Source organism: Drosophila nasuta, chromosome 2L (genome assembly GCF_023558535.2).
Source record: "Drosophila nasuta strain 15112-1781.00 chromosome 2L, ASM2355853v1, whole genome shotgun sequence".
NCBI classification, from domain to species: Eukaryota; Metazoa; Arthropoda; class Insecta; order Diptera; family Drosophilidae; genus Drosophila; species Drosophila nasuta.
In genome coordinates this window covers 4,450,639-4,460,865 of record NC_083455.1, presented here as the reverse complement: position 1 = coordinate 4,460,865, position 10,227 = coordinate 4,450,639, and the positions used below count along the sequence as shown (strand labels likewise).

The following is a 10,227-nucleotide window of genomic DNA, read 5'->3' as shown; positions in this document are numbered from 1 at the left end:
CATTTATTTTGTTGAATTTATTATGCAAATATTGCGGGATTTGTTCATTAAATAAAACATTTTCATAATTTGTTATTAATTTACTTAACTTTTGTAGTTTAACGCACATTGCTGGGCTGTATTCATTCATTCGAAACGAATTGAACTTACGTAAATTTAAAATTAGGACAAAAAATATATAGTACACTTTAATTATAATTAAATTACAACTAAATAACCGTAAATTTCATATTTGTTTTATACGTATATATTAAATATTTTATTAAAATAATGTACACTAACTTATACATAGGAGTTGAGTGCCCATTGCTCTTCCACGTTTCATAATACAATTCATTTCGTATGCCAAATTTGCGTCTACATTTTCAGAATGCTTTTAGTTTCATATGGTTTTTATTGCACAATTGCTTTTCTTCTTTTCTCTTTTGGAAATATTTTTTTTATTGTATATTTTTACGATTAATAAATTTATCTAAATGTGTTTCAATTTCTGTTGATACGTTTTTGTTATGTTTAATTACTAAATCACTGGATTTCTTTATGCTCTTCTTTTGCTTTTAATTGCATTTGATTTGTGGTTTGTATTCCATAAGCAGAACATTACAAAAAGTTGTTATCTAAATAATTTACATTGAGAAGCCAAGTAAGGAATTCAATTTGCAATGCCAGCCCGTGCTTTATATAAAGACTAAGTTCTCATTTATCAGTTATTGTTGCTTAAATGCTATGCCTAAATATAATATAAATGTGATATTCGATTTTTACGCGCTACACAAAATTCGCCAATTACTAAAATTATGCATTTATCGTAATCATATATTGTATATGTATATAGTATAGTATATCGTATCGTATGTGGTATATCATTAACTATTGCTCAGTAAGTGTGTTTTGCGTGTTTAGCAAAAAAGTGTGCCAACTGTAACCCGACTTTTCTCTGTTAGTTAATGCTTTTCCATGCTTTCTCCCTCTCTCACTCTGTCTCTCCATAATCTTTTTGCTCGCTCAACACGACGATATCACAACAAAATGTACCAAGTAGAAGAATTAGTTATCGTTATCAGTTGTCGCCACATCGAATTCACGTAAACGGCGATGGCAGCACAATTGGATCGAAGTTTTGCTGCATGTTAGTGAAATTGCTGAAGTCGTTTATGCGACGGTATCCCCACAGATCCATGGCCTCAACGCACACATCCTGGATTTGTTTAATCTAAGGTAAGAACAAGAGTTTGGTTATTTAAGTTGCCCATGAAAATATTTATAGAATAGTATACTTCTTCAGCCTTCAGATCTTGCTTCCAGTGAAATGGTGCCGATCTGGAATCACGATACGTGGAACTAACGCCACCTATATTTTCCTTGGTGTGAGTGTCCAGAAACTCTTCAACAGCGGGGTCAAAGGGCAAGCCATAAAACTGCAAAATGTCCTGGGTCACGTCATACGGATTCAGTGACAAATCCTCATATCGCAGAGTTCTAGAATAGTTATAAAATTCAATTAACATTCTAACTTTATGCAATCCTATGTTAAGCTTACCTGAATCGACCTGGATATGACTTGAGCAACGTCTCAGCTGTTTTGTAGTCATCAACAAGATCCTGACAGACTAAGGCCGGATCCTCACAATCCTCATTGCCTGCGCACCAGACACGATGACGTCGTGATTGCATTGTGCCACGTGGATCCCGCACCAACAACACAATCCGCATATTGGATAGACTGTAAGGAGAGAGAGAGAGAGAGAGAGAGAGAGAGAGAGAGAGAGAGAGAGAGAGAGATGAGGAGTTAGGGACGTGATTAATATTGGCAGCAACGAGTATTATCTCTAGCGTAATAGTTGTGCACTCAGCGTGAAGTTCGCTGTGGCATAACAATGGATGAGCTCACCGTCGAATGGCATTCAATTAAAACAAATTAAAACTTCACTTGCAGTCTATTATTATAAGTGTATCATAATTGGCATTTTTTATTAGTAGTAGCTAATTATGCTTCAGGGCAATTTGATAATTGCATTTTTAATCACTGTGCTAATTATAAGCACAGTTCTTAAATAGTTGCCAATGAGGTAATCAATAAAAATTAAAATTAAAAAAATTATATTTGTTTTATTAATGCTTTGTTATCATCACATGCATACATAAACTGTTTAACGTGTCTAGACAACTTTTATTTGACCCTGACTACGTGCAGGAAGAGAATTTTGAAATATTTCAAATTATCTTGTTTATTTTAAAGTATACTTAAATTATTCATCACATCCCGAATTATACAACAAGTTCTAGCCGAAATAAATAATAGAAATGACTCCACTCGAAGTTTAAAACTCTTCATCATTTGGCGTTTTAACTACTGCGAAACCAGTCCAAAATTTTAATTTGTAACCATTTTGCCCACACTGTGTCACATCGTGAGCATCGTTAACTCACATGGTTACACAATTGTCAATACCCATGTGCAATGCAATCATAATCATCATCAGCATCATAAAATCAGCAATAACCACAGAAGACTAAGCTGAATATTCAGCAATGCTGTGCACATCTCTGACGCTCAGTAGCCACAATGCTAATGAGTTTGTGGCAGTGACAAACTGTCAACCAATAAACAAACATTCACGACAGATACTCACTTGTTTCCTACGCAGATTTTCGAAATTTACGAAGCAAATAGTCAGTCACACAAAATGAATTAATAAATTAAGTTAAATAGGAAAAGCAAATCCTACGTCAATTTATTTGATTTTAGAATACCTTAGACTTAAGTAACCAATATTTCAACATTATATAAAACGTCCCTCAATAAATAGAATATGAATTCAATTTAAACGAGTGCCTTTAAAATCCATCATACAAGACAAACAAAATACTTGTAAACTGAGCAAATTTGTAAGCGTTATAAACATAGTATTTAAAATTTAAAGTGTAAATAAAAACGTCTTGCAACGCTTGGGTACTTGGATAAATAGACAAGCTAAATGTCAGCTCGGAAGAGCAGCTAGGCGTGCTAAAATAATAACAGTAACAGTTAACAATAACAGTAACAGCAAGAGACTTTGAGTAAGAGTAGCATAACAGTAGGCGACCGACACCGCACCGACAACTGGGGAAAACTGGCAAGCTGTAGACTGAAGCTTGACGCCGACGGCAGCAGCTGCAAAAATACGCGAAGAGCAAAAACAAAGAAGTAAAAAAGTTACACAAAAGCCGCAAAGCAAATTGCGAAAAATTCGCATAGTAAAATGAAATACAAAGAAAAGAGGCAAAAAGTCATTTGCATATTGATACAAGCAACGTTTGAGGCTAAGCTATAGGCATCAAACTAAAACCAATAAAAGTATAACACGCTACACATGATCTTTGTTGGGTTTCTAGCATCAGCAAAATGTTCAATTGTTGAATAGAACATGAGACAAGAAAACATAATAAAATTAAATCAAATTCATGACTTCCTCATAAAAAAGTCTCTTATTGGTTAATAATATTTTACTGAAAAATAAATAACTTAAATAGGTGTGATAGTAGCCGAATATTATTTTTAAGCAACTTACTGTCAGTCATTGTTAAAATGAAAAGCAAAGTGCCGACAGGTATTTTTGACAGCTACTCAATAAAATATATTTTGTGTTACACCAATTTCTTTTTATTGTTTTTTGATTTCATTTCTAATTTATGCCGAAGCCAAAGTGCTCTTCATGACTTCCACAGATGGTTCGAGACACTTAAGCATTACATAAGTTTAAGTACAATAAGGTATAAAAAATAAAAGAAACAAAAGTTTCGGTTAAATTTCACTTTTTGTCAGTTATTTATTTGACATATTTTGTTTTCATTATCATGTTGGAATTATGCAAACTACGAAGAGACACTTGTAGCTATATATATAGCTATATATGAAGAAAAAAGTATGTTATATAAACAAAATAATAATACTTAAATTAAATTGACACTCAAGTTTAAGTTTCATCAAATGAAGTTCGAGCGAAATTTGACATTGAAACTGAATACAATTGAAGTTGCGATTGGTAAAAGTAAACGAAAAGCATGACTCATTGAAAAAAATATTATTTTTAAATAAATTGTATTTATAGACTTATCAATACGGCCCTGAAATAGTCGCCGAAAATAACAATATAAACTAATGGTAAACTGTTTGAGTCAACAAAGTATTAATACTGTCAACACTTCAGGGAATTTAGTGGAAAATATCAAATATTGGCTCTGCAATTTAAGCTGTCGAGTGTAAACATTTTAAATAAAGTTTCTGCAGTTTTTTTTTACGCGATTCTGGCCATATCAAGTAAAAATCAGCCCAATAGCATTGCAGCATAAAAAATGTTACGCATACGCTCCGTTGGCCAAAGGCTCGTTATGTGCGCAAGTGTGTTCGTTTATTTATATAAATATGCATAATTGTCGCGTGCGGACAAGTACGGAAAAAATAGAGAAAAGTGTATATATATTATATGTATGTATGTTCACAAAAAATGGGCAATGAAAAGCAATGAAAATTTTCAGCGGCAACTGGGGAGAAATATAATTTGTTAAAATGTGGTAAACAAAAAAAAAGAACGAAGCAAGAGAAGAGAAAAATGAAAAAATTGTGGACAGAGTTTAAAAGGCCCAAGGCAGAAGCAGAAGATGAAATTAAAAATTCAGCACGCGCCCCAATTACCAACAAATATATACACAAAATAAAATGGGAAACATTATTAAAAGGCTTGCAACGTAACTGTTAATGTAGCTAGAACAATGTAACGTTTATACACTCTGTGATAATAGTATACGTTGAAGTTGGAAGTAAAAAACTTGGAGAGAGTTTAATCCAGTCATCTTCCTGCTGAGTAACTACACGCTTTCCATAGCTCCCACTCCACTAGATGTTCCACGGGCAATTAATCAACATTATCAGCTTATGTCAAGCTGAAGCCAAACCCATGAAAGCCTCTACGAAAAAAAATGTAGGGCAGATTCAAAAACATGGAAACAGCTGCACGCATGAAATTTCACTGCTAATCCAGTTTAATGCTAATTACCCATGTAAAAAATAGGACAGCCAATATCCTGACAGCAAGTCAACCCGCCTGCCTTTATGTTAACAAATTGGATTGCCCAAATAATGAGAAGTCATCGACTAGAAGATGTGCTGTAATTAGTGTTGCAATGAATGCAAATAATCATAATTTTCCTACTATTAGTTCGATGCGCAACTTACTTTTTTGTCGCAGCAATATTCAAATGAAACTAATAACATCGACAAGTAAATTCATTCAAATAAAATCGATATATACACATGGCTATATTTAACTTTTTGCGAGCTAAATATACCCCATTAATGCTAAAGGCAGAATGTGTAAGCAGCCAGCAAATTATTACAAAATACAACATGAATTTGAACAGCAGCCCAAAATGACATCGTCATGTCACATACGATGCGATACGAATCTGCCAAGCAGCCAAAAATGTTCCATTGGGTCACGCGTATTTTATGTGTGTCACTCGCTCGGATGAGTTATGGAACAGAATTGAAATCTGAGCTGCGTTTAGCTTCATTTCAGCTGTGTTAACCTGTGCTGAGCTATGCTAATGGTCGTTGTTTGTCTATCGATTGAATTAACGAGTGAGAGCGGGAGGACGGGGGGAAAGGTTCATTTCAGAGGTTCAAGGCCTCGAGCAACACGTGAGCCGCACAAAAGAAAACTTAACCACTTTTGCTTTTATTTCCCATTTTGTGAGCCGGCACACAAAAGTTATGTAAATATCTAGTTTCTGGTGGAATACACTCGCATTATACTAGTCATATACACATACACACGGCATAGAATGCCTCATTAGATTGATAAATCGTTCGGCATTAGCATTTATTAGACCTGACCCAAAAATAAAACAAAAAATAGAGAAAAGTGAACAAAATGCGTTGTAGCTTTTGGGTATTATCCGCTGGCCGGTTAACAGTAAATGCTTTTTATGAGCTTATTCTTCACTCTGAATATATCATCAACGCATTCAGAATATTTTGCTATTGATTGCTTTTAGTTTATGTTTCTAGAATATCTTTTAAATAGAATGCGCCATTTTTCGAGCAAATTTCTGTAGCCTTTTGATCTCAGCAAACTATGTCAAAATGCCGCAAACTGCCGCAACAAAATAAAAATAAAAATAAAAATCAAATTATACAAAAAGAGAGAAAAAAGCGCGAACGAAAAATTTGTGTTGGCTTTGAATGATTCAGACACGTATTTACTTGTGCACACAGCATTCGGGCCATTTGAGCTTTTCAACCAAAGTCATGCGGTGCCGTAACGACGGCCAAGGGGTCACCATTGAGTTTGCTGAATGGTGAGACCGAGAATCTATCGAACAGAGGGGAGAATTTACCATATATAGAAGTGTGTTGCTATTCACGATTCACGGAGGTTACTATTCCTCATCGAACCGATTAAAAAATAATCATTAACGATTCGACATTGCACGCGAATAATCGTTTTAACCAAATAATTATTTGTTTATCATTTTGATTTTTACGCAAACAATAAATTTCTAAAAACGTAGAATTAAACTGTGACTATTTTGCATTTCAATAGTAAGTTAGTCAAATTTACTGAAACACTCTTGAAGAAAAGAAAATAACAAATTATAATTCATTTAAATATTTTTTTCCAAGTAGTGAGTTTAGTATGTGATCAATACATATGATTTATGGCTTTGCCATGAAAATCATATGAAGAGCTATTTTGACTAATAGCCAACAAGTGCTAAAAGTAGCACATTAAAAAGTAAGTGAGCATTTTTCGATTTTACGCCCATTAGGCAGAAAATAAACAACAATTAAAAACAGATGGCAATTACCGCATTACAAATATACATTATTTTATTATAGATTTAAGTATCTTAGTGTGTATATGCATTTTTCATAAATATCATCGAAATTGGCTTGTGTGTGCCAAAAATAATGTGTATTAAGAAATGCGAACAAGCATATGCAATGTAAACATAAATTCAGCGTGGAAGTAAACAACAAGTAATTAATTGCATTAATATCGACTATGGAATACTCTTTTTGTTACGTTTTAATTCTTAAATAATCTTGAAACAATTCGCATTTGCCTAGAAAAAGTATAACTTTCTGAAACTAGGTTGCAGCATAATGAAATAAAAAAAATGGATATTATTGTGAGCCAAATCCCAAAGTCGACAAAAAAAATTCCAATATGAAGCGAATCTAGCAAAAATCCCCAAAATAAAAAAGAAAAACGCAAACAATTTATTGATTTAACAATTGCCTAATGAACGCCAATTGCAAGCACGTACATAAATGTGAGCTGTGCCTCGCCTTTGTCGGTTGTCGTAGTCCTCATCAGCTCTTGGCCCATATATCAGAGAGCAGGCCACGACAGTTGTTGTAACGCCCACTAAAAATATGCATAGTGCGGTTCTGCTCGAGCAACAAGGAGCAACGCAAACAATAAAGAAACCACAAACATGCGAAATGCTAAAAGCAGAAACGAAAACAGCCAAATGAAGTCATGGCGCCCAACGAGGGGTGCTTAAATTAAATCCTAGCGAGAGCAGTGCCTTGGTACACGCCAATGTTAAAAACGCAAATTTCGTTTTTAAATGTGCATCAGAGTTGAAACGACAAACGAAAAAAACAAAGCCAGCAGGCAGCCAATGATACACAGAGTTCAACCCAAAAATGAAGTCATGGCGCCCAACGAGGGGATATGCTGCATGCCACAACTGTTGTCAGTTAAAAGAAAATTTCATTTTCAAACATGAACGTCATGACAGAGTCAAAAAGTGCAGAGCATGATAACTGGAATGCAGTTGACCTGTTTTGTGGCTCTCTGTCCAAAGAGTGTAGTAATTACTAACTATCTTTCCATGACATGAGAGGCAGGACTAAAGGTCGAAAAGTGAAGCTCATGTGTGGCGAATGTTCGCCTTTGCGATTAAATGCAAAATACATGTAAATCATTTAAAATGCATTATTGCCATGCTCTTCTCGTATAAGGAACTCACATTGTTGTCATTTTGGGTCAAGGATTTTTTGTCGACTTCTCTGCTCAAAAGCCATACTAGTCCACAGATAAGCGACATTCGTTGAGCTTCACATTTTTGTATGCTGCCCACATTTAATTAGCAGTTTCATAGAACAAAATGTGTGTCATCACAATGGATTCAAAATACTCGCTTCTATATAGATTGCAAATGCTTTTTACGAATTCTATCAAAAGTCACGCGAGCTCTAAACGTGCATATAAATTATTTGTCTAACACAAATCCAGCCCTTTCATTATGGTTACACCTTGAACTTGACAATAAAACTAAACGCGCCGCTCCACGCGGACTAACAATATGATTCAATATGCAGACAAAAGTGGCAAATTGCGTGACTGTAATAATAGTTTAGAGCAAAAAAGCGCTTTGCGAAACTAAACTACGAGTATGCCCGGACTACATAGAGATACTACTTACGAATGTGTAGTTTGGTGTGTAACTGGGTCAAAGCTCTGGAAAGTATTGCGCTTGATCAATTTCAATTGTAAACAGAAAGCAAAGCGACGAGGGCCACCCAAAATGCGAAATGAAATCAAGGTGAAAAATTGCCGGTAAATGCAAACAACGGCAAATGTCAATCAAAGTCAACTGGGGATGCGACGCCAACGACGATGACGATGACGACGACGACGTCGGCGACGCCGGTAACAACGGTGGCGACGACCCAAGTTGAGTGGCAAAAGAGAAAGGCAGAAAGTCGGAAAGTCAGAGAATGACATTAGACAAAGCGCACACTCGCACACACTTATAAAGTGGGCGGTAAGGGGAGGTTATTGCAACCAAATTGCAGAGCACTGCAACATTTTTTTTTGCTTTACTATTTCTTTTGTCTTTGCTTTGAATTTTCTCTTTTTTTTTGGCGCCTTGACACATGAAGCCCCCTTGAGGAGGCTGCAGCCAAGCAGCCAAGCAACTAAAGTGCAAATGCCTCTTGGAAACTTCATTAATAACAAACTAAGCGACGCTCTAATGACGTGAAAATATACATATGACATGGCAATGCCCGCACGTCTGGCTAGAGAGTCCAGACAAACAAACCTGCCAACATAATATCACATATTCGAGTATTGTACCATAGCGCGTGGCTGACCAACGCTCCGGACGTGGACCCGGAACATAACCAGAACACAACGGACGTCTGTCTCGACCTTTCAAAAGCGGCTCTTATTGTCTGCAGAGGTTTCACTGGCTCGGCTCCTATGCGAGTGAGTCGAGTATATTTTTCCACTTTTCTTTTTGTTGTTGCTGCCTCTGACTCTTCCTCTGCCTTGGCAACTTATGAAATTTATTGTGCTCGTGCATTTGACATGAAGCCTTTAGGGCCACGCTTTTGATACGCTACCCAAGCTACCCATGACGTTGAACCTGGGCTCCATATGTGTTTACCTTGTGGTCGACTCATTCCTGATGCCAAGAGAAAGGAGCACCGTCTCCTACTCCGACAATTCAGGCAATCTAGCTGACATGTGAAATTATTATGGGCCAAAGACTTATTGTGGGCGCTAGAAGTATATAAATTAGCTCAAAGGTATCAAAGAGCAGTTCACATTTATGTTGAAAGATGTATTTGATGTCATGATGATGGCAACTCATGATATAACCCAGCATATCAAATTCAAACGTCATTCTACATTCTACATTGTTGTATTCTTTTAAGAACTTATTGGCTCTAAAAGTCAATTATTTGTAGATACATAGCCAAACAAAGAATTAGCTTTAAAATGCCAATTAACATAACCGCTATTTGAAGACTGTTTACTGTTCTTTTATTTATCGTAACAATATCTTTCAGTTTTCTTAACTCGACCTCTTGGCCCTTTTCTCTTACTCATGTCCATTTTGATTGACTTGCGTGTAATTGAATTTTGTACTTTGAAGCATTTTGACCCAGAAAACTTCTCAAGTAAGTAAATCAATAGACGGACACTGAGAGTTTGATTAGAATTTATGTGAGGTGCTTTAAATTTTAATTAAAGCGAGAGTTGTGCGAAACATTTACTGCAAGCGAAAACTGAGTAAGTAAATAAGTAAAGTAAATTATAATAAGTAATTTATACAAACATTTGAAACATTTTCAAATCATTTTTATAGAGTTGTTACCAAGTCAGGTGAACAAAAAATAATAAAACAAAATTCATGTAAAGTTCATATGATGGACAAATAAAC

At 35.4% G+C, this 10,227-nt stretch overlaps 1 protein-coding gene across 1 annotated transcript in view; it reads right to left on the bottom strand.

Annotated features, from left to right (window-relative positions):
- The window catches only part of LOC132797407 (carbohydrate sulfotransferase 4), a 34,421-nt gene continuing 24,194 nt past the window's right edge, over positions 1–10,227 (bottom strand). The window contains exons 2-4 of the mRNA XM_060809181.1: positions 1,541–1,723; positions 1,278–1,479; positions 1–1,213 (exon numbers count right to left, since the gene is read on the bottom strand). Coding sequence (XP_060665164.1) covers positions 1,082–1,213; positions 1,278–1,479; positions 1,541–1,723 — 517 coding nt within the window. The 3' untranslated portion in view covers positions 1–1,081. The remainder of the gene's footprint in view (positions 1,214–1,277; positions 1,480–1,540; positions 1,724–10,227) is intronic.